At 38.5% G+C, this 24,458-nt stretch overlaps 2 protein-coding genes, 1 long non-coding RNA gene and 1 other non-coding gene across 4 annotated transcripts in view; 1 reads left to right on the top strand and 3 right to left on the bottom strand.

Annotated features, from left to right (window-relative positions):
• Positions 1 to 24,458, top strand: part of LOC124642688 (talin-2-like) — a 103,256-nt gene that overhangs the window by 28,648 nt on the left and 50,150 nt on the right. Inside the window, exons 18-33 of the mRNA XM_047181288.1 lie at positions 6,010 to 6,124; positions 6,447 to 6,524; positions 6,832 to 6,953; positions 7,315 to 7,407; positions 7,494 to 7,652; positions 14,005 to 14,218; positions 14,537 to 14,646; positions 18,973 to 19,084; positions 19,509 to 19,586; positions 19,873 to 19,988; positions 20,419 to 20,511; positions 20,759 to 20,914; positions 21,979 to 22,177; positions 22,603 to 22,715; positions 23,120 to 23,234; positions 24,300 to 24,377. Of these exons, the coding sequence (XP_047037244.1) occupies positions 6,010 to 6,124; positions 6,447 to 6,524; positions 6,832 to 6,953; positions 7,315 to 7,407; positions 7,494 to 7,652; positions 14,005 to 14,218; positions 14,537 to 14,646; positions 18,973 to 19,084; positions 19,509 to 19,586; positions 19,873 to 19,988; positions 20,419 to 20,511; positions 20,759 to 20,914; positions 21,979 to 22,177; positions 22,603 to 22,715; positions 23,120 to 23,234; positions 24,300 to 24,377 (1,951 nt within the window). The remainder of the gene's footprint in view (positions 1 to 6,009; positions 6,125 to 6,446; positions 6,525 to 6,831; positions 6,954 to 7,314; positions 7,408 to 7,493; positions 7,653 to 14,004; positions 14,219 to 14,536; positions 14,647 to 18,972; positions 19,085 to 19,508; positions 19,587 to 19,872; positions 19,989 to 20,418; positions 20,512 to 20,758; positions 20,915 to 21,978; positions 22,178 to 22,602; positions 22,716 to 23,119; positions 23,235 to 24,299; positions 24,378 to 24,458) is intronic.
• LOC124642668 (factor V activator RVV-V alpha-like) lies at positions 217 to 1,024 on the bottom strand. Its single transcript, XM_047181257.1, has one exon. It carries the CDS (start codon positions 1,015 to 1,017, stop codon positions 259 to 261), a length of 759 nt encoding a protein of 252 aa, XP_047037213.1. The 5' UTR covers positions 1,018 to 1,024; the 3' UTR covers positions 217 to 258.
• Positions 17,591 to 18,061, bottom strand: LOC124642670. Its single transcript, XR_006985802.1, has 2 exons — positions 17,921 to 18,061; positions 17,591 to 17,774 (listed from the first exon to the last, which is right to left on the bottom strand). It is a non-coding gene; the product is annotated as an uncharacterized LOC124642670 (long non-coding RNA).
• Positions 18,157 to 18,230, bottom strand: Trnat-agu. Its single transcript has one exon. It is a non-coding gene; the product is annotated as a tRNA-Thr (tRNA).

The following is a 24,458-nucleotide window of genomic DNA, read 5'->3' as shown; positions in this document are numbered from 1 at the left end:
TATACAATATGTTCATTTACCTAGGTAAAATATAGCTTATGTTACGTGGGGATAGCTTGGCTTCCAATCACCGAGGAAGGAAAGATGAGAAGAGATGCCAAAAAGCAGGTAGGTCAGGCCCCTTCTTACAGGTAAGGCAACTACCTAGTTCTCGTGTCAAAAAGTTTGCGTATCAAGGATTTGTAATTAGGATTACGTACATAAAAACAAACAAGAGACATTTTCACAGTTAATTTATTAATGGTTAAGATAACCTGGCTACACAGCCATACGACGTTGCGGGTAAATACCCGTAACTTGTTCAATCCAGTTAAATTTTTGAGAAATGTCTAGAAAAACTGATTCATGTAGTGACTCTTCCACTCCCAATATCACCCCTACGAGTCCGTCTCGAGTGAATACGGGACCTCCCGAGTCCCCATGTGCCGTTATTGATTCCGTAGATCGGGAGCACAAAAATTGCCTTGGAGTTCTGGCAAACGGAGCTAAACACGTTTCTTCCAACACAGCTTCTCCAATCAAAGGTGTTCCGGACCCGAACTCCGATTCTCCGTAACCACCAAACAATCCTTCTTGTCCCGGTCCTCGAGACCATGCCAGCGGTATTGGGCTTGCGTACTCATCGAACGGGATTGGCTTCTCTGTCCTCAGAAGCGCCAAATCATACTGCCACGGCTCATTCGGGAGGTAGTTAGGGTGCATAATAATGTCTCTTTGCCGAACGTACCCAATAAGTCGCTGCTTACCTTTAATCCTCTGGATTATTGGTACATCTGTGACGTCCTTCAAAAAACAATGTGCAGCGGTAATAATCCATTCTTTATCTATGATTGAGCCGGTACATGAATCTTTAAATTGATCTGTATGATTAGACCAAAATTTTCCTATCAACACCATGAAACCGTGTTCTTTTGGGTCGTGCCTAAAGCCTTCGTATACTAATTTCTGAATTTCAGGCGATGCGGCTCCATGGACTGTTATTACTGATAAACACAAACAAAGAATATAGGAATACATGACGAGTTTCTGTTGTATTACTCGTCTTTACTAATATTTTAATGAAAGGACTCGACTTATATAGCTAGTTCATGGTATGCAGTAACAGTTAGGTTATTTAGGTAATAAAATTAAATATTCGGACTTCTCAAAGACATAGATAATATTAGTTATGCACACTTTTTATATTTACATTTCCTTAAATATTTGCACATCAAAAAATAAAATTTTATTGCTTTAGCAAATTATACAAATAGTCATGTATACAATAGACAAAATATTCTTCATTTTATGAATTAGTTGAGGAATTTCTCAACGCTATCTATTATTGCTGCACGTGTAAGCAACTACTATCTAGACACACGGCAGTGTGTCCGCCAAGTTCGAGCAAAAAAAGCGACACACCGGCCGTGGGTTATATTACACGAACCATTTCGGGCCAAATTCGACCCCCCTGTAACTCAAAATCTATTTTATTTACGCATATCAAATTTCTAGTATCTGTTGAGACCCCCTCACTTATCTAAAATACAAAATTTCATTAATATACGTATTGTAGGTCTTGAGATATTGACGTCAGAAAATCGCTATTTTTACTATACACTCACTGACTGACTGATTCACTGACTCACTCATCAAAAACCTAGACCACTTCCAATGGTCGTATTGACTTGAAATTTGGCATGGAGGTAGGTCTTTATGTCAAGGTAAAGGGAAAAATCTGAAAATGGCCAAGTGTGAGTCGGTTTCAAAATAATGAAGGTGTTTTATACCCGGTGTAAATTTATACCCCTAAGGAACTAAAACGAACTAAATTTATCTATATTTATATAATATATCTTCGAATGGTTTGTATTTAGTTTAGTTAGAAGTAAAATAGTGTAGTTAGAAGTAAAATAAAAATCTGAAAACGGCCAAGTGTGAATCACTTTCGAAAATAACGAATGTGTAACTTTGATCCACGAACATAATATATGATAACATGTCATGTCAGTCAGTTGGTAAATCTAGTCCATTTAGTTAATCTAGTTCATTTCTTTGTAAGAAACATAGTGCATATTAAAAAATCTAAAAGATAGTATAAATGAGATATTCCTTTAACTAACTTCATCATAAGAAAAAAATAAAATAAACAACCTTACAAAAATAAATGAAATCCCACCCAAAACAAAAATGTGAAAGACTGCCAAGTTCGATAATATGGGAATGCTTCGCCTATAAAAGAAGTGAGATCTGAATAAGTACCAAGTTCCATACACATACCTCAGTTAAAAATAGTTACTTTTTAATGATGTTACTTGGCAAGTTTTAATAGAAAATTAAATCCTTGATTCATTGCGTTTAGTAGGTTTATAACAAGGTGTATGAAAACTTTGTGTGGTGTATGTGTATGGAACTTGGTACTTATTCAGATCTCACTTCTTTTATAGGCGAAGCATTCCCATATTATCGAACTTGGCAGTCTTTCACATTTTTGTTTTGGGTGGGATATAGTTTAATTTAACGTATGTAGGTAAATATTTTAAACAAAATAAATTTTATGGAACATTTTTGCACACGACCAAGATTACATTTAGAATTGTCCTTACCCAATTTGTAATTATATAATTTGTTTGATTGTTTGTACCCTAAGGGCACCAAACTAGTGAACCATTCAGAAAATAAACAATCAATGTGAATAGGCTACACTATCCTCGAGTAACATAAGCCATAACCGAAACTTGGCTAAACGAAAATATATGTAATCGAGAAATTTTTGATTCTAGATACATAGTCTATAGAAGGGATCGCTGTTTGTCGAGGGGATCAAAAAAGGACGGTGGAGGAGTGTTGGTGGCAGTATCGCGTAATATTCCATCTGCTCGAGTCGAATCTTGGGAAAGCGATTGTGAAGACATATGGGTCACACTACAAATTAAATGTGGTAATCTAGTCAAACGAATTGCTTTATGCGTCGTCTACTTACCTCCACCTGTCCGATTGGAATCACTTAGCAAATTCCTCGATAATACGTCTAATGTTATGAACCATGTTAGTGACATAATTATCATGGGCGATTTAAACTTAAGTTTTATCAAATGGACCAAAGAGTCCTTTAATTATCTGATCCCGTCAAATTATAATTCTACAATAGGTTATTCTTTTATAGATTTCATCACAGAAAACGATTTAAAACAAGTAAATGCCATAAGTAATGTAGACGGTAATTTTTTAGATATAATTCTGACAAATATACCGGACAGTACTGTAGTGATGCCTTCTAGTCTAGTCACTAAAGTGGATCTAAAACATCCTCCCCTTCTTCTTAATCTCACTTCACATGTTTCGCAAAGTTACTTGGAATCAAATCCTAGATGCGACTTTAACTTTTTTAAAGCCGACTATAAAAAAATAATAACAAAACTAAAAAGTATTAACTGGAACATTGCGTTCTTAGAATCTGTAACTGTGAATGATATGCTATCTACCTTTTACCAACTGTTAAGAGATATTATTGCACAGTATGTACCTAAACGAAGGGTAAGGTTGTCTGAGTTTCCACCCTGGTTTGACACTGCACTTAGAAAGCTTCTCTCAGAAAAGAATTCTAAGAGACTTAAGTACATGAAATACAAAAACCCTCGTGATAAGCTTGAGTACGAAATTCTGCGAAACCGTTGCCAGAAACAATTGAAGGCATGTTATAATAAGTATATCACCCGAGTAGAAGATAACATTGTTAAAAACCCCAAACTTTTATGGAATTATGTAAACAGTAAGCGCAAGGGAGATCTATCACTACCTGGAATTATGCATTCTGACGAGCTAACTGAGGATAATGGTCTTGGTATAGCAAATCTCTTTGCAAGTCATTTCTCATCCGTTTACAGCTGTTCCTGTTCTAATACAACATTACATTGTGTCATAAATTCATCATCAAGTAGTTCTTTTGGCCGTATTAGATTCACAGAAAGAGAAGTTCTAAATAAAATCAAAAGATTGGATACTCTGAAGGGCGCGGGTCCGGATATGATACCTCCTTTATTTGTCAAACGTTGTGGACAATATCTTGCTTTACCGCTCTGCCTAATCCTCAATCGTTCTTTTGAGGATGGCGTCTTTCCGGATGAATGGAAAAAAGCTCGAATCGTACCTGTCTTTAAAAAAGGAGATCAGAATAATGTAAAGAATTACCGTCCTATTTCCATTCTGTCTTGTTTTTCAAAATTGTGTGAGTCCCTACTATGTCCTATCATTACAAAATACATGAATAGTATCATCACAACTGCACAACATGGCTTTATAACCGGCCGCTCCGTTCAAACCAACCTTGTGTCTTTTGTGTCGGATCTGTCTGTGGCTGTTGACAACGGGAAACAAATTGATGCTATATACACAGACTTTTCTAGTGCTTTTGACAAAGTCAGTCATCCCCTTTTGCTGAGCAAACTTGAATCCCTTGGCATACACGGAAGTCTTTTAAATTGGTTTCAATCCTACCTATTCCAAAGACCACAAACAGTATCAGTAAAGGGGTATGACTCAGAAATATACTTTGCCAGGTCTGGCGTGCCGCAGGGCTCTCATCTCGGACCCACTTTATTCACTGTTTTTATCAATGATATCACAAATCAAATTAAACACTCAAAATTTTCCCTATACGCAGATGATCTAAAGATATACCGAGAAGTAAATTCTACATCCGATGTTGATCTTATTCAAAAAGACCTTGACCGAATTCGAGACTGGTGTCAAAAAAATTCAATGACTCTCAACGCATCTAAATGTTACCACATCAAATACACAAAAAGAAGAGCTCCTATACACTCGAATTACAATATTGACGGAACAATATTGCAAGAAGTCAATGAAATTAGAGATCTGGGTGTTATTATAGACAGTAAATTAACCTTTTCCTCACATATTAACGCGGCAGCAAAAAAAGGAGCTCGGATGTTAGGATTCATAAAAAGAAATACCAAAGAGTTTCGTCTTATACGGACAAAAAAAATATTATATTATAGTCTTGTACAAAGTCATCTGGAATTTGCCTCTGAAGTGTGGAGTCCCATATATGCTGTGCAATCTCAGAGGATTGAGAGTATCCAACGAGCGTTTACCAGACATCTGGCGTATATCTCGTCCGGAATTTCACATAGGGTCCCATACTATCAAGGACTAAATTTCTTTAAAATGAATACTCTCCATAATCGTCGCAAAATTCATGACATTCAATTCTTACACAAACTCATTAATGGAAAGACAGATTGTAGCGAATTAGTTCATCACATTAAACTTGCTGTTCCCACCAGAATACCGCGATACTCAATCACCAAACCATTCCACATTCCATTTTACAGAACCAATGTTGGTAAACGCTCGCCTATGGCACGAATTTGCAGTGAATATAACTCTTTGTGCGGGAGCTCGGACAATTTTGACATTTTCCATGATCCCTATAATAAATTTAAGCGCAATGTAAATGCCTCATATAAATTAAATTTTGCACAAAATTGACCAATTTGAATAGTACCTTGTCATTTGCCTCTATCGATTCTTCTTCTTTTTTTTATTATTATTTTTGTTATGCATAGTTTGGTTTAGTTTAATTTAAGTTATTTTTAATTTGAACGTTGTGCGCACCTGTAATTAACATATTTACGCAGGACTTATTACAATTGTAAACTTATATATGTGAAAGTATTTGTAAATAAGTTGTTGGTGTGCCTAAATAAATAAATAAGCTATATTTTATTCGGGCACAGGAATAACTTCGTAAAACACTGGTAGGCACTTAGGTGTATCCGGTTAGACTGGAAGCCGACCCTAATATGTATGTAGTTGGGAAAAGGCTAGGTATATCTATAATGTATGTATTTACAAATATTTTTCGTATAGAGTATCCAGAGCCTCGATTAACTGTCTCGCCGAAATAAACGCTACATATTTTTCCTAACATTCAATGTCATGAATTTCCTCAAAGGAACTCCTGATTCTATAATTTATCTTTTTTTGTCATGTTTCTGCAATCAGGATTACACGGGAGCTCCAATAGACGAGGCTCAGCGGCACAAGCTGGAGCGTGCTCTGGAAGACAGGATGGGCAAGCTGAATGCCGCCATCGCGCTCTACCTCACCGCGCACTCGGGTAACATACTACTCCAATATTATAGTTATACATATTGGAAGTTCCGCGTGAGTTACCGCAGCCCTGTTACACAAAGCTGCAGAAGGAATGTGAAAGGTTTCAGTCAGTTAAAGTCCGACATTCCCTCCCACTGTACCCATAGCAAGAGGAGTCTTTAATGATTTGTAAACAAGGGAAGAATATGACGTCAAAACATGAAGGTTTTTGACAACTGCAGAACCGATGACCGTTGATCTTTGATATTTGAAGGTTTGATAAGATAGTGATTAAAGGAGGAGAAAAAGGTATAAAATATGTCGGTTAATTTAAAATTGTATTTCAGACCCTGAGAACATTGACTACGCTGCCGCCATCAATTCAATGAATGCTATCAACGAGCTGATGCCTAAGTTGGCGAGAGGTATGTTTCATATTACCACATTGTAAACTTTAAATAAATATGTAAGATGTAGTAGATACCAGCTCATTCATAAGGAAATTGAAGAGGTTACTAGTCCCAAGAACTACATGTATCATATTATCAATGTGTTTAAATTTCAAAGTGTATGTTTTTAATGTCCAAAATTCAAGTTGCATTCTACAACCTTTACTACAATTTTTTTGGTTTGCCTCCAAAATAAGTCCAATTACAGCACCCAAAAATAAATCCTCCGAGTCCACAAGAAGACTTGCCAACATCCAAAACTAAAACCTTATTCATTTGTCAGACGCTCAGATGTTGGCCAGCACCAAAGACCCAGCAGGTCGTAAGGAGTTGCTGGACGAGATGCAGGCACTCTTCGACGCCACCAAGAAGGTCTGCGGCATGACTGGCACTGGGGATCATGAGGTCAGTAACCATAGGACCTTTGTATCACAGCAGTAAGGTATTAAAGAAATAACACTAGAATAAACCCGCATTTTTATTACCTTAGAAAATCGTGTACGTTTTGCTATGCCTCATTCATTAGTTCGACACGTGAAAGCAAACGCTTGATTTTCAACGCCGCCTTCCCAGAAAGGAGGTCCTCATTTTCAAACTTTGTTGTAAGCGTTTGAGTCCCGGTTATTTACAAAAAGATTCTCATTTGTATGTTTTTTTTAGCACTATGTATAGTATGTATATTTATATAGGTACGCTGTCATTCGTACATCACATATCGTGATTAAACAAAGTATGGTTGCTTTCATGTTGCCAAAACTGTTTTCAGAAAATCCAAGAAGCGTCGAACACGTATGCTGATGTTGCCGGCAAACTTATATTTACATTCGCGCGAGGAACTAACTCTGATAAGGAGAAAGAGGTAAGATGGTTATAAAATATCTCCGCTCTGCACTGCTCGTCTTCACTTCTGGCTTCTGTTTTAACCTTTATTTTCCATAACTCCAGATTATCCAGCTAGCCAAGGAAGCCGGCGCCAAGACCTCGAAGCTGCTGGTATCAGCCAACGAGCTGACCTGCCAGGAGCAGTCGGACGCCACCTCCGCAGTGGACCGCGCTGGTGTTCGCACTGCCGCCGCCGCCAGGGACCTGCTGGCGTGTGCTCAGGTGATGTACTGGAATTGCTCCTGCAGACTGCTGGTGTCACAACGAGCTGACCTGCCAGGAGCAGTTGGACGCGGAACTGCTCCTAGCAGCACCTTCAGACTATTGCTATCACGAGCTTCGAAACGAAAGCGAGCACGAAAAAATCCGTACATACTTATAACTCGACCATATCCATAAGAAATATTCAGAATCACTACCATAGTTTCCTTTTTTTTCGATCTCTCGGCAAAGTAGTATACATGTATGCATTTATGTATGTACTATATATGTTTTACACTGAATACCAAAAAAAGCTTTGCACCAACGACTACTATTTCTCTACTGGACTGGTAGAAAACGTGAGGTGAGGAGCGTGGGAATATTAAATAAAGAGACGTCTTTATCCAGTAAAAGCCCGTTTATTACTACTCACTTATATTTAACTTACATATTATCATATACCACATATACCACTACACCACACAACCGGGGTAAAAATACAAAAAAAAATAAACACACGTGTATTTTTTTTTTTTTTAACAAAATAATAATAGCAATCGTTCCTTATAATAATAACAATGTTTAAATGTTTACTAACTAGGTACAAACAGTTTCGTTCTATTTTTATGGACAGTTTCTGGTTTGTTATTTACTAAAATAGTTACATTGGGTTCTTTATCCTGTAAAACTTCAAATGGTCCTTTATATAAACAATCAAGTTTACTGTTAGTTTCATTTTTAACTAGAACTAAATCTCCTTTCTTATAGCTAACTGGGCATATTTTTATCAAAAACAGTTTTTCTATTTTGTTTATTCTTAAGTAAATTTTCACGAGCATCTTTTAATGCTACTTCTAACCTATACTTTAACTCTAAACTATAATTATCAGGGTTATACAATGGTTTTACCTCAGAATCGATTCTACTAGGTAATTTACATGATCTACCAAAAACAAGCTCAAACGGAGTGTAATTTGTTGATGTATGAACTGTGTTATTGAATGAAAAGCACCAAAACTGTAACCAATGACTCCACGTCTCAGGATGTTTATCACATTGTATTCTCAAATACGAACCTAAATGTTTGTGGGCGTTCTCGAGAGATCCGATGGACTCGTGGTGATACGCCGTAGAGTGAAGTTTTTCTATACCTAAAATATTACATACCTCTGACATTGTTGTTGATATGAATTCTCTGCCACGATCCGTCGCTATTGTTTTTGGTACTCCAAACCTTAAAATAAAATTGTCAACGAAAGCTCTAGCTACGCTAATAGATTCTTTATTCCTAAGTGGATAAGCTTCGATAAATTTACTTAGCTCACATTGTAGTGTGAGGATAAATGTATTACCTTCTAAATCTCGGTCTAAAGCACCTACTAAATCTAAGTATATTTTTTCCAACGCTGTGGTTGCTGTGGTAGTAACTACCATAGGTTCCTTAGTGTTGCGTGAATGTTTCATAATTTGACACATTTTACACTTACGCACAAACTTTGTCACATCCTTTTCTATGCCAGGCCAATAATATCGACGTCTTATATTATTGACCATCCTACGGATTCCTGCGTGACCGCTAGTAGGAAGTAGGTGATAATCGTTTATAATAAAATCTTTGTCCTCGTCAGAACTGATTCTCTTTACTCCTCGTAAAATACATAATCGTGGGCCGGCCCAAATTTCCTTTTCTTTAATTGTTTTAATTAAATCTTTGATGAAATACTCGTTATCATCATTTCTTATCATACATATCTCTTTAATATCAACTTGTTCGCAAAATTTAGCTAACTTCGTTACAAATTCGTCTCGCGTAAATTGTAATCTGAAGTCAGTATTCACATAAATTATCTTGTTATTTTTATCAAGACTAAAACATTCTACTTCAACACATATATTATTTTTAAGTCCTTTTATACTTTCACCGTTCACTAAAACCATTTCTACTGATCGCCCAGGTATCCTTAATATTTCAACGACTCTCAGTTGATCAGGCTGATTGTCTGTGTCAATACTAGGGATAGGGTTACTTTCTCCTTCTTTTCCTTCTTGCATTCTTTCAAGGTTTCTTTTTTGAGCTCTTGTCAACACTGTGGCTATATTTTGACTAATATTTTTTAGCTCATCGGATGTTATAATTCGCGACAAAGCATCTGCTACTGTATTATTTTTACCTTGCTGATATTTAATTTCAAAATCGTACTCTTCTAATGATAAACGGAATTTCAACAGCCTACTTGAAGGGTCTTTCATACCGAATAAGTAAAGTAAAGGTTTGTGATCTGTTATTATGGTAAACTTTCTTCCAAAAAGGTAGGGTCTAAAATATTTTATAGCCCAGACAATTGCTACAAGTTCTTTTTGTATCGTAGGATAATTTCTTTCTGCATTATTTAGTGGTCTACTGGTATACGCTATAGGGCGCATATTTTTGTTACATAACACTGCACCAATGGCTAAGCCCGAGGCGTCAGTTTGGAGAATAAATTAATTTTTGCTAGAGAAGTCGGGATATTCTAATATTGGTGGAGATGTCAGTAGCCGTTTTAATGTTTCAAAACTATTATTACATTGAGTTGACCAATCAAATGTTACATTTTTCCTGCATAACTGATTCAACGGTAAGGTTATCTCTGCAAAATTTTTAATAAACTTTCTATAATAATTACAAAAAGCTACGAAACGTCGGACTTCATCTGAATTTTTAGGTACTGGGTAATTTTGTACTGCCTTAATTTTTTCTGGGTCTGGTAAAACGCCTTTTTCTGAAACTATATGGCCTAAATATAAAAGTTTTGTCTGTAAGAAATTACATTTGTTTGGATTTAATTTTAAGTTAACTTTACGAAGTCTTTCAAATACGTCAATTAGGTTTTTATTGTGAAGGTCGAGAGATCTCCCAAATACTACAAGGTCATCCAAATAAATGAAGCATTTTTCCATATTTTATTAAATCCTGAATCCATTATTTAATCCTGACATTGCCAAGGTCATAACACGTGAAAAAGAACTAGGGCTTATTTTTAATCCCATGGGCAAACGTTTCATTTGATATTGCCCGGTGTTTGTAGTAAAACTAGTGACTTTTCGACTATCTTTATTCAAAACTACTTGGTAATAAGAATTACTTAAATCTAAATGTGAGAAATAAACAGCTCCAGATAAAGAGTCAAGAATTTCTGTTATGTTAGGTAATGGGAATTTGTCGTCCTCAATTTTTTCGTTTAATTTTCTATAGTCAATCACTAGACGCCAATTTTTCTTTTCATTGTTACTTGTCGCCTTTTTGGGTACAAGTAAAATAGGACTAGACCATTCGCTCTTTGTTTCTTCTATGATACCTTCATCAAGCATATTCCGTATTTGTTTTTCTATTTCCGGTTTTAAGCTTTTCGGCAATCTATATGGTTTTACGTAAACTGGTTTGGTATGTGGTTTCAAATTAATCGATTGTTCACACACATTCGTCACAGATAGTTTGTCACCCGGTAAATTAAATATATCAGCATACTTGGAACAAATAGAAGCTATTGTGTTATACTCGTGAGAATGCTTCGGCAAGTGATCTAATTTCAATAACGACAGAAGTTGCTTCGCTCTCTGGGAATTTGAATCGCATTTATTAAATGTGCAAAGATTATATTCTTTTAATAAAGATATTTTGGGTTCAAAAATAGGTAAAACCATATCATTATCACCCGTATTGAGTATCTGGATTGGTATAATATTCATAACAGGTTTAACTATCAATCCTGCTAAAAATAAATTATCTCCTAAATCTTGAGGATGTACTACGCAATCTTCCGAAATATCGCTGTCTAATTTTATATTATGTATTGATTCGCTTCTAGCGGGGATCGTAAGATATTTATCGCATTTTTTTGGAGAATTGTATATATGTATTTCACTCAAGTTATTAAAACATTTAAACGTTACCTTTGGTATTCCCAAATCTATAACAGATTCGAAGTTTTTCAAAAAATCATATCCTAATAAGCCATTTGACTTAATCGGTAACTTATCAAAGACAAAAAATTTATGACGCAATAAAACGTTATCAGGAGTACATAAGGTTAAGTACACGTAACCAAAAGCATGGATATCACCTCCTATTCCCGTTATCTTTGTATCTTCATAGTAAATTATTTCATCGTCTCCTAACGCATCTTTTGTTATCGCAGACAAGGAAGCACCTGTGTCTAATAACCAAGAATATTTATAATTTCTATATCCTAAAAATATGTAACCTATACTAGTGTCAAAAGTAAGAACATAAGTTTGGGTTTTAGTCTCGAAAAAACTGCTTTTGTTCAGAGCTTATGTGTTCATTCGTCTCTATAGGGTCATTTTGCCGAGTAGTAAATACATTATGATTACCTCTACTACGAGCAACTCGACTACGATTCGAAGTCGATCGCATAAAGCGACTACGAGAATTATAAAATGTTTGAGGATTACGATTATCTCTATAAGAGTTATAATTATCATTAAATTTACCTTGAAATCGGGGTGGGTTCCCGTAACGGTTGGACCACTGTGCTTGACTTCTAAACGAGCGTCCTCTGAATGAGCGGCCTCTCGAATCGGCAAAGTACCTACCTCTCATATTGAAGATTGAGGATGTCGAGGGTTGCGCCAGTTCCTCGTCTTGAGCAGCTCGTACCGCGTCCTTGAAGTTTTCATAGTCGCGGGATGCAATTATAGTACTTAAACGTCTATTGCGCAAGCCGTCGGCGAATTTTTTAATAGCTAATTGCTCATTTATTGGTCTTAACACCTCGTATGCCTTATCATTAGAATTTGCTTGCGAGATGGTAAGATCAACAAAAAGTTCTTCAATTTTTCCGGCGAATTGCGTGACAGACATTTCATTTTGCGAGATACTATTAAGTTTGGTTAACAGTGCATTAGATGATTTTCGTGTGAGTAGGTAAAGTTTCATATCATTTACTAAATTGGAACAAGTAGTATACTCCGTCTTAAGTTTCAATTTAGCTGACTTGGACAATCTTGTTTTTAAAACAAAAGATATAAGTAGGGTTTTACACTCTGGTTTTTGAAGATAACTATCGTACAATTCTATGCTACTAATTATTTTTTCTGTGGTTTCCTCGTTCCCGTCCATAACCGGTATTAAGGAAACAGCTGTGTCTTTAAATCGAACTTGTCCATGGTAGATTCTTTTTTATCTGACATATCTTTAAACAGACTGGGATTAGATTCGTAATCTAATATTTTATTAATTGTTACCTCTATTTTATTACATAAATCAAAAATGCATTCTGCATATTCTATTTTATATTTATCATCAAACTGCTGAACTATTATTTTATGAGTTTCATACAATTCTTTAGCCTTGGTTATTTTTTCTGATACATTTTTAGTCTGAGTTTCTCTTCGTATCCCTAATTTTCTTAAACTAATTCGAATCTTTTCTAACTCGTTACAAATACTATTCAATTCTTCCATGAGACAGCTTCATGACTAAAGTAATACTATACTATTTTTGCTTTTATAACTAAACACTTACATTATACGGGCCGTAAAATTATATTCCTACTTATAAGTGTAACTACGTACCTACGCACGTTGAAATTACCGCACTTTCGAGCACAACACTTTTACCGCACTAAAACACAACACTTCACAAAGTTGGCGGCACGGAGTCTTGATTTTCCTGGTTGTCACGTCGACCAGAAAGTCGCATGCGGATGCGGCGAAATGCATCCTCCCGCAGCTCTCTACGCACCAGCATCAGATGGCATCTTCGGTACTGCTTATACACCAAAAACAGTATTCCAGCTCCACACAATGCTATGATGGTGGATATTAGTATATTATTGGTGTATATATGATTTGAACCATCGGCTTCGTTAGTAGGGCCGTGTTGGTTAATAATAGACTCCTTCAGTTGGCAGTCACACTTCGAACATTTCGAACCCATCGTGGACAAAAATTGAAATTTCGGCAAGCGGTAGTTTATTCGAAAGAAGGTCTATCAGTCCCAAAGCACGTCTGAGATATTCCCACTGGAAACTTCCACACATTTTGCTGATGTTGCGTTACATACTACTGCGAACATGTAACTTTATACCGGCGGCGATAACGCTGCTCTTGCGTCTGGCAGGGTCGCCATGAGGTGAGGAGCGTGGGAATATTAAATAAAGAGACGTCTTTATCCAGTAAAAGCCCGTTTATTACTACTCACTTATATTTAACTTACATATTATCATATACCACATATACCACTACACCACAAACGCCTGAGACTTTAAGTCCGCCGTTGTACAAAATTTTCATACAGTATTATAAATCAAATATTCTGCAAGACATCAACTGGAATCATTCCTTAACCTTCAAAATTTCCACCCCACAGTTAACAGCCCCAGCTATCCACGAGCCTCACTGCCAGAGTGCTTTAACTGCCGCAGCCGAGGGTCTGAGCTCCAGCCTGCACAGCATGGAGACAGCTTGGAAGCCGCTGCTCGAAGACCCTACTAGGCAGCACATGAGTGACATCCTGCATCATCAGGCCATGGATGTTAACCAGGCCTTGGAGAGGCTTAGAGATGCTTATAGCAATGTGGAAGGTAAGATTTAAAGAGTTTTTCTAAGGTATGGTCAGGCCTGCAAAGCATGGAAACCTGATGGAATCAAAAAAGAACATTTTATACCTATTTGAATTACTCGCTACTAGTTGAAGCACATAGAATTCTTCTCCCGAGCCTTTTCCCAACTATGTTGGGGTCGGCTTCCAGTCTAACCGGATGCAGCTGAGTACCGAGTGTTACAAGGTGCGACTATCTGACCTCCTCAACCCAGTTACCTGGGCAACCCAGTAACCCTTGGTAAGACTATCAGAATTCATTGCTAAAATTACTAGATTTTACTAAATGTTTGGTTTACAGGTGCTTCTGAAGAGTTGCTACCACAACAAGAGAGGAAGCGGCTTCAGTTCATCGCCACTATGGCTGGAGCTAAGAGTAAGCTGGAGAGAGTGGAAGATGGATGGGATAAGGTATTTATAGATGTTCGTATATAATCGTTACATCGTAAGGGTATTATAATAGGCATGTATGCCTTATATGGGCAGATGCTTGGGACCTTACCAAAAAAGCACCTATGAATTATAAAAAAATATATGAAGGTTTTGTTGATGCAGTATCTAGGTAGTAGAAATGTCCTAAATACTATAGGAGCACAAAATTATATCTAAATTAACAATAAAATTGTGAGAAACAAAGAGCAATAATGTCATGTTTAGAACAATTATTTATAAAAGTTAACCCTAGAAGCCTAATCTATTTCGAACGTACACAAAGCCTTAACATACGTCTCAGAGGCGTACACATATAAAAGCCCCGATTTTAGGTACATTATTTAATTATTATTTTTATTATTGAGCAGAAATTTTAATTTAGAATATAAACAAAAAATAAAACAACACTGTTATTAATTTTATAACTATAATTACAGTTATTTATTACAACAAAAAAACAATATGCATAAATTGGTAAAAAAAAAATTAACTTCTTCAAAATCAGCTAAATCATATATATTTTTTTTGAATACCAAATATTTTTTTTACTCTAATATCTATTCTTAGAGCAAACATTACAACTAATCAGATTTGAGCTTTAACAGTTGACCAAATATGTCCATTCTGAGTACGATTACGAACACGATAAATCGCTCCGAGTTGGTAGGTGGTAAAACACGGTCTGCAACCAGTGGCGGATTAACCCTATAAGCACAACAAGCACGTGCTTGGGGCCCCTGTTCTCCAGGGGCCTCCATCCTCTGCTGGCGTTTCATTTTATACCTACATTTTATCGAGATTCATCCAGAATATATCCGAAATCACAAGGCGCGAGCAGTTCGGGAGTGACCCTTCATACACCCCCGCCTCTAAACTTGATTGGTCGCAGTGCTGTAGATTGTTGTACGATCGCAGTGATTTTTTTATTCAATTGTGCAGTTGTTATACAATTTTTTTTCGGCTTCTACTCATCGTTGGGCAAAGAATTAATAGGCAACGATAGCGTTCCGAAGTCGCTATCGTACAGTCGTTGGGAAGCTCACGCTGTAACTACGAGTGCAATATAACAAACATATCCGAAAATTTTGGATGCTTTAGATCAGTGGTCCTGGTGGTGGTGGGCTGGTGGTGCCTGGAGGCATTCCAAGTGGTCCGCGGACCACCGGTTAAGTCCGCGGACGTTGTTATCGATCTTACGTTATCCATCTTACTTGTCCAACAGAAAGAAATGAAGGTTTGAAATGTAGCCCTTTTACGAAATTTTAGTTCTGAGTCTTAAAACATAATCAAGATTTCCCGCTCGCTTCGCTCGCGTTTTCAAAAACTATATGTCCTCGTTTTTACATTTGACAACAAATTAAAAGTTAAGTACGTTTGGGCTACATTGTACCACAGATTATATAATAGTTACTACGTAACAGATAAATCACTCCATACAAAAAAGTCCATACCTACTGTTATAAGCACCTACAAGTTCCCAACTACCTACAAATTCCTATCTGCGTTATAAAATGAACCTTAAAAGCTCGAGCGCTTGATTGTTATTCCAATGCGATAGCGCACAGTTCAGTGACCGCAACCGTGCCGTGGCCGTGCTTAGGGTGGCTTCTTACAATTTATTAATATTTAAGTAGGAAAACAAAGATACGCTTATTTTAAGAGAGCCATTTTTAAAACTGAGTTTTTAAATAAAAAAGTAATATCAAGAATATTTTTCTTTAGTTAACTATTGTATTGCCTACTAAAATGGAGTATGGGTATATATTACTAACTAAATATTACCTAATACGTAAGCATAGGTAAGTACTTAAGTAAAGCTTTCGTCAAAATCAAAGTCGGTTTCCAACTATTTTTCGAGCACAAGTGCCATACCCATATGGTACAACTCCGTCGAGTGTGTTGATATGATACATACCTAAAATTGGTTTCTGCGTAGCGACACGCGTAATATTCCGAGTTGTCATTAAGTTGGAACTATACCTACTTACACTCGAGATGTGGTTTGAGCTACAAAACTCACAATACAGTTCATATAACTAAGGAGGTATCTAAAGTAAAATAAGTACCTAATGATCTCTGTTGTTAAAATCATAAAGTAGAAATGTATTAATTTATAAAAAAAAAAATAGAATTACTAGATAAGTTCATACAGATACCGGCACGGATATTGGGCTCTCGGCGGAAGAGTGGGGATCGCTTTGCGCACCCGTACGCATAAGGCAATAAGGCAGTAAATCACTTCTGCGCAGGTGAAGGTCATGGCCCGATATCCGTGCCGATAACTGTACATATAAAATGTTTCTAAATCTTACAATAGTAGCATATAAACCAACACAACTCAAAATAATCCATCAGTTTGTGAGGTAGCTTAAAAACCTAATAAAAACCAACAGCATAACATGCCATGAAATAAAAATAATAATATTAGAGCGCGCGCGGCGCGTGTGACTGTTGAAAGCCCTGAGCCGCGTGGGGCTACCGGTAACCCAGCGAGCGGTAGGCATTTATCGCGCGCAAGTACGTCGAGTGACAGAGGCCTGATTGTACGTAATTTTGGTTCTGAGTTTATAATAAAAATAATTAAAATTTCGCGCTCGCTTCGCTCGCGTATTCAGAAACAATGTGCCTTCGTTTTTTCATTTGTAAAAAAACAAAAAATTAAGTAAGTTTGGGATAAATTTTAACTCCCTACGAGTCCGAAAAAAAATTTCGCGCTCGCTTCGCTCGCGCATTTGAAACTACATGTGCATCACTCTCGCTTTGCTCGGTCAATTTCTTCAACCTTCTATTTCCATTTAAGTAATAGGGGGTCTACACAGGCTCTGTGCTTAGGGCCTCGGATACTCTTAATCCGCCACTGTCTGCAACAGATGATGGACCAGCTTCTGCAACAAGGGTAGGGTCGGTTTCTTCAGAGGCTCCAGATTCTTGTAAAGACGAAACGTACTCAGACACTTCATTATTTTCGTCCTCGCTTTGAACGTTGTCGATAATCTGGTTATCCTCAACTTCGGAATCTGAATCTTCCTGAGAAGGATTGTCTTCCTCGTTCAAAATTGCAAAAATATCGTCTTCGTCTAATACATTAGACCGTGACATATTTATACCTGAAACAACGCCGAAAAAAGATATAAAATATACGAAAAATAAGCAATAGTAAAATCACTCAATCTCAGTTAAAAGTTACACAAAGCCTAAACATACGTCTCGCAGGCGTGCAACACTTCGATAAATCAAAAATGGCGGGACTTACCTCAACGATACGGGCACCGTCCTCTAGCTCCCGTCGGCCACGGAGGTAACAGAAGAGCACCACGCGCTAGCTTCAACCGTTAGAAAAAAAACAAACGATATTCGAATGCGTGTACGTCTCGCAGGCGTAGATTAGGCTTCTAGGGTTAAATTGCATAAACAATAGTTAAAGCTAAACAAAATGCAACAGCATACCAACTTCAAGAAAAAGCCAAAAAGTTATTTTATAACTCCACAAGGCCCCGGCGAGATTCGAACTCGCGATCTCCTGTTTACTAGACAGGCGCTTTAACCAACTAAGCCACGGCGCCGATGATGATACGCGCGAAATTATCGATTAGTTCACTTGTGTTTACTTATCTACACAATGATAATAAATGGTAACAATGTATTTGTTTGTATTATAGATACCTAAAGGTAATTATTTATCAGTAGGTGATAATTTATATGCAAAAATAACTCACATTTTATAGTAGAGGCGATTGTTAGTGTAGTTCAAATATTTGCGATTAAAAAATAAATTGTTGGTAAAAATATAAAAGAAATGTATTTACATAATTAGTTTGAAAGTAAAGTTTAAGGTAATTAAGAAAGGAATTAATTTGTTGCCCTTGAACGGTACAGCTCATGTATGGTACCTACAGCTAAACAAACAACATTGATTCATTGGTATCAATACGTTGGCATCAATAACTACCTATTTATGCTAATTTGCCTTGTTATAAGTAGCTAATGTTCTTGATAATGACGTAGATAACTGAGTCAATTATGTTATGAACTATTCAAGTGTCTCAATTCCCACGTCTGAATTAATTTGTATGCTTAGTTATACCTACTTTAGTCACCAAACTAGTACTTTTGTCTTAGGTGACTTTATAATTATATTTGTCGCACATCAGTTATTTATAGATTCCTTTACAAATGTTTGTGTATTACCTGCAGTTTATAATTTGCAATACACATCATTGTAACTCAATGTTCAGCTGCTATATTAGTCACCATTTCAAGGTAAATCGTCATATCTGCTAAACCACTACATATTCTGTTATACAGTCAGCAAGCAGTACTCCTTCTGAACAACAGAAGCAAGAATCGGAGCGGCGGCTGGCACACAGCATGGCGCAGCTCAATGCCGCCGTCGCAGCACTCGCTGCTGCTACTGCTGGTTAGTTTATTTTGTCAAATAGTGTGGGCACAATAACATTTTTGCCATAACTTAAAATGTATATAATGGTCTATGTGAATTCACTCAAAGAACAAACAAAAATATCAATGATGTATCTTAATCTGATATTTAGTAAACCGATGCCATGATCAATAGGTATCAGTTGACCGGACTTTGTTTAGAATTATGCAAACTATAGATACGAGAGATTCTAGGGATGACTTTAGGTAAGTACATGATAAAGGGTACGCGAGTAAATAAACCAATATTTTTTGATCAGATGCAGATGGTGCAGTGGGATGGACGCACCTTCGTTCCCCTTTGTGTACCCTTCCCTTATGTAGCCGTGTACCTTTTACTTTTTCCAACAATCCCACAGCCCCGTCAGAACTTAGTTTGGACATAATCGAGATTGTATTCGCAGATCGTGAGAATCCTGACTACGCCACCGCTGAGCTGGCTATGTCTACCATTTCTGAGTTGATGCCGCAAATTGTTAAAGGTAACAAATTACTCAACTATTGTTGGTTTTCAATATGTTTTCGAAGTAATTGTATAAGCACCTGTATCTTAATTTTAATCTTAGAGAAACGAGAAAGGACTACCTGCACCTTTATATTATCTACCCACTTTTTGAAAATAGTTCAGTTGTAATTTATGTCGTATGAATTTTTTGAAAACAGTGTTTCATTCTACGGCAGCCAAGTTCAATTAAGTATAGTATTTATGTTAAGAGCCATTAATAATAAAAAGTTATTCTTACCGTATATCTGTATCAATCTAACTAGACTCGGAGGTAGTAAGCAGCGACAAAGACGAGGCGACCCGCGCCGCCATGCGCAAGCACATACACGGGCTATGTGACGCCACGCGTGAGATGTGCGACGGCGATGGATATCCACACGTTAGTATTTACCATATTTACTTACTGTTTTTGTTTTGTATGTTAGTTGATCAGCTTTTTAAACAACGACGCAAAATTGATTTAAGTGTCTGTGGCACCGTAGGTTTTGAACGATTGATTTGGATGCAGGTTTTTAAGTAGGTAAATGGTGGTAATTATGTTTTAGGTAAACGATTTTAGTGTGTTTTACATAAATAAGTGAATTCTCATTCTATCCCCATTAGACAAATTTTTTTTTGAAGAAAAAATGGTATGTTTTGCGTCGGTATCAATGAAAAAGTAATGTTAAAATGTTGCGAAAGAATGTTCTTTTTTTAAGCTCTTTTTCTAATTTTGGTTTGATTGGATTAAATGCGCTCTAAGGCTTATGTCGACAATTACATACATATGTTCCAGACTTAATCACACATATATCTTGGAATATTTGCAGGATCAGGGTGAGGCTACGTCCAAGTTTGCCGCAGCTACCGGCAAGCTTGTATTCCTCATCAGTCCCGTCGCTGATAAGGGCAAGCAGAAACATGTGAGTATACTGTGTATGTTTGCTATGAAGAGGCTTACCTATTAATTTTTTTATTCTGTTTGGTGTAGGTATGTACAGGTTTTTAACCTATCTAAATTCCCTTTTGTCACTAGACATTCAGAGCATTTACTACCCATAATCCATCGCATTTTGCTTTTGTAACGAGTTTAGTTATTTGTCCTTCTTCTGTGGTTTATTAGTAAAGGTCTTAAGGATATGTCCAGCAGAAAATTGCTTCTGTTTACAGGTGCTACAACTATCAAGTGCAGCTCAGCAGCAAGCGTCGGAACTGACGCAGCAAGCTCGGCAGCTGGTGCCTGACGAACACCATGCGGCGGCCGAGCTGTGCCAGCGAGCCGACCGCGCCGACGATGCCGCGCGAGCACTGCATGCTGTCGCACAGGTATGTACAGCGAGGCAGCAAGCGTCGCAGCTGACGCAGCAAGCGAGGCAGCTGTGCCAGCGAGCACTGCATGCTGTCGCACAGGTATGTACAGCGAGGCAGCAAGCGTCGCAGCTGACGCAGCAAGCGAGGCAGCTGTGCCAGCGAGCACTGCATGCTGTCGCACAGGTATATACAGCGAGGCAGCAAGCGTCGCAGCTGACGCAGCAAGCGAGGCAGCTGTGCCAGCGAGCACTGCATGCTGTCGCACAGGTATGTACAGCGAGGCAGCAAGCGTCGCAGCTGACGCAGCAAGCGAGGCAGCTGTGCCAGCGAGCACTGCATGCTGTCGCACAGGTATGTACAGCGAGGCAGCAAGCGTCGCAGCTGACGCAGCAAGCGAGGCAGCTGTGCCAGCGAGCACTGCATGCTGTCGCACAGGTATGTACAGCGAGGCAGCAAGCGTCGCAGCTGACGCAGCAAGCGAGGCAGCTGTGCCAGCGAGCACTGCATGCTGTCGCACAGGTATGTACAGCGAGGCAGCAAGCGTCGCAGCTGACGCAGCAAGCGAGGCAGCTGTGCCAGCGAGCACTGCATGCTGTCGCACAGGTATGTACAGCGAGGCAGCAAGCGTCGCAGCTGACGCAGCAAGCGAGGCAGCTGTGCCAGCGAGCACTGCATGCTGTCGCACAGGTATGTACAGCGAGGCAGCAAGCGTCGCAGCTGACGCAGCAAGCGAGGCAGCTGTGCCAGCGAGCACTGCATGCTGTCGCACAGGTATGTACAGCGAGGCAGCAAGCGTCGCAGCTGACGCAGCAAGCGAGGCAGCTGTGCCAGCGAGCACTGCATGCTGTCGCACAGGTATGTACAGCGAGGCAGCAAGCGTCGCAGCTGACGCAGCAAGCGAGGCAGCTGTGCCAGCGAGCCGACCGCGCCGACGCCTCTTAAGTTTATGATCAACTCAAAAATATTTTTGAACAAAGAACCGGGTTCATTTCAGTGTATCTTGTGTTTTGTTAATTAAATGTTCTCTACTTACCAACTTAGCTCAATATTTCTACCTATTCTGTCTTTCTCCCACCCAGGTGACAAGTGCCAGCATAGACTCCCCTCGCTGCCAAGACACTCTCAACTCCGCCGTGTCACGCCTCCACGACACGGCGACACACTTAGTGTCCACCTGCAGAGACACGCAGGCAGATTGCAGTGGAGTTAAAGACACGCAGCAACAGCTTGAGGATAGTTTGCAGCAGTTGGCGTACATATGCAATATGGGACCTGCAGGTAGGCTAAAATAATATGATATGAAGAATAGTCCTATAAAATGATTTTAAAGTTGCTTTCGAAAGCGAGAAGTCTTCTCATAAGTCGAGTCCACGATACATGAATCGAAATGTTTAATTCTGATATCTGTAGTAAGTAAAATTGTAAAGCTGAAGAGTTGATCTTCTTAAACGCATTAATCTCAGATCCGAACTGCTGTTCCGTTTTAAAAACTTCTTTCAGTGCTATAAAGATACCCAGTTTATTGAGGTAGTTTGTAGGCTGTTTCTTTCAGATGCGCAGAATAGTTCTTAAGGGGCGCTTTAGGAAGCTGGACGAAAGTATAGTTGACGATACATAACTTTCTGGATAAGTTTAAAGAAACCACAAATTCGCAGACACAACGTATCCACAAACAACACCCTGATCAGAAAGCATATTTGCAGATACCACGAGTAGCGAGGAGGTGAAAGAAAAGGAGAAACGTCGTCTACAGTTCATCAACAGCATGCCCGCCGCCAAGCGACGTCTGGACGCCGCTGCGCAACAACTTACCAAAGTCAGTCAACACAAACATATTAGTAACAATAGTTTTACAATTTCGTTAGTGTACTTTTTATGGTCTACACGGGTATGTTGGAGATTGTGGTGCCTTCAAACATTATTCCTAATGTGACTACCGCTAAAATATTTATGACATTTAACCACTCGACATTGCTACATAGTGACTTCACGATAGCCAGAATGCATGAATAAAACACTATTAGCTGACTTCAAGAGGGTAAAGTTATTTGAAGAAATGTGTATGTTCTTAATAGAAGTTACCTTTGCGATTTGCGCCACTTTAGATCTTATTCCTGATAAATAAAGTATTTGTTAATTTATGAACATTCTTCACCTAGCCACACAATCTACAAATAAACCATTAATTACTACTTTTCTCAACATATTCCCCCCCTACAGCCGATGCTATGTCAGATGATGACACAAGAGTACGCAGTGCAGCTAGAAGACCAGCTGGCTGACAAGCTGGCGCAGCTCAACGCGGCAGTCGCTGCACTCGTCGCTGCTACTGCAGGTCAGTGTGTTCCCTTCTACAGCTCATGCTATGTCAGATGATGACACAAGAGTACGCAGTGCAGCTAGAAGACCAGCTGGCTGACAAGCTGGCGCAGCTCAACGCGGCAGTCGCTGCACTCGTCGCTGCTACTGCAGGTCAGTGTGTTCCCTTCTACAGCTCATGCTATGTCAGATGATGACACAAGAGTACGCAGTGCAGCTAGAAGACCAGCTGGCTGACAAGCTGGCGCAGCTCAACGCGGCAGTCGCTGCACTCGTCGCTGCTACTGCAGGTCAGTGTGTTCCCTTCTACAGCTCATGCTATGTCAGATGATGACACAAGAGTACGCAGTGCAGCTAGAAGACCAGCTGGCTGACAAGCTGGCGCAGCTCAACGCGGCAGTCGCTGCACTCGTCGCTGCTACTGCAGGTCAGTGTGTTCCCTTCTACAGCTCATGCTATGTCAGATGATGACACAAGAGTACGCAGTGCAGCTAGAAGACCAGCTGGCTGACAAGCTGGCGCAGCTCAACGCGGCAGTCGCTGCGCTTGTTGTCGCTACTGCAGGTCAGTGGAATAGAGACCTTGGGGACGTTGGAATAAGAACCATTTCTCGGATTTTTTATCAGAAAAGTCTTGGGATAAATTGTGACATTCTGATGTGAACCTATGCAGTTTTTTTGAACAAGTGCTTCTTCAATACACTGCGAAATTTTCCTTAATGCGTTTCTATAGGATCCATCCTTTATACTGTATTTCAAATAAAAAATGTGAACAATGATTCTTCATTTCTAGTAGATCCACTATTCGGAACATATTTCAAAAAGGTTAAGAAATTCTTAAGCAATAATCTGTATACAAGGTTCTCCTCTAAGTATGGGTCAAATTGAGTTGGGTCATGCACCAGGTTGTCTCCTTCATTTAACTTGGCTGCAAAATTTACAGAAGACCACTTCTTCCTATGTGTTATTGCTGGAAAGAAATGATGGTACAGCAACTTCGAATGCTTTGAGGTTCTCCCTGTATATTATGTATTTCAATATACCATATACAAGTTTTCTTAATTACATTTAATTGTATATAGATCGCGAGAACCCTGACTACGTGGCTGCGGAGAGCGCTGTCAGCACCATCACTTCAATAATGCCTCACTTGATGCAAGGTTTGTAAAAACTGATCATAATATTATGGATAACTATGGTCCTAAATAATTTCATTCGTGTTATAAAAGTAAAACAAAATA

The sequence above is a fragment of the Helicoverpa zea genome, chromosome 25 (assembly GCF_022581195.2).
Source record: "Helicoverpa zea isolate HzStark_Cry1AcR chromosome 25, ilHelZeax1.1, whole genome shotgun sequence".
In the NCBI taxonomy this organism is placed as follows: Eukaryota; Metazoa; Arthropoda; class Insecta; order Lepidoptera; family Noctuidae; genus Helicoverpa; species Helicoverpa zea.
Note: the sequence above shows the minus strand (reverse complement) of the source record. Positions and strands in the feature narration are given on the sequence as shown.

What these genes read in the sequence shown, in the direction of transcription:
- LOC124642668 (XM_047181257.1), bottom strand. Translation starts at nt 1,017, where the DNA reads ATGTATTCCTATATTCTTTGTTTGTGTTTATCAGTAATAACAGTCCAT.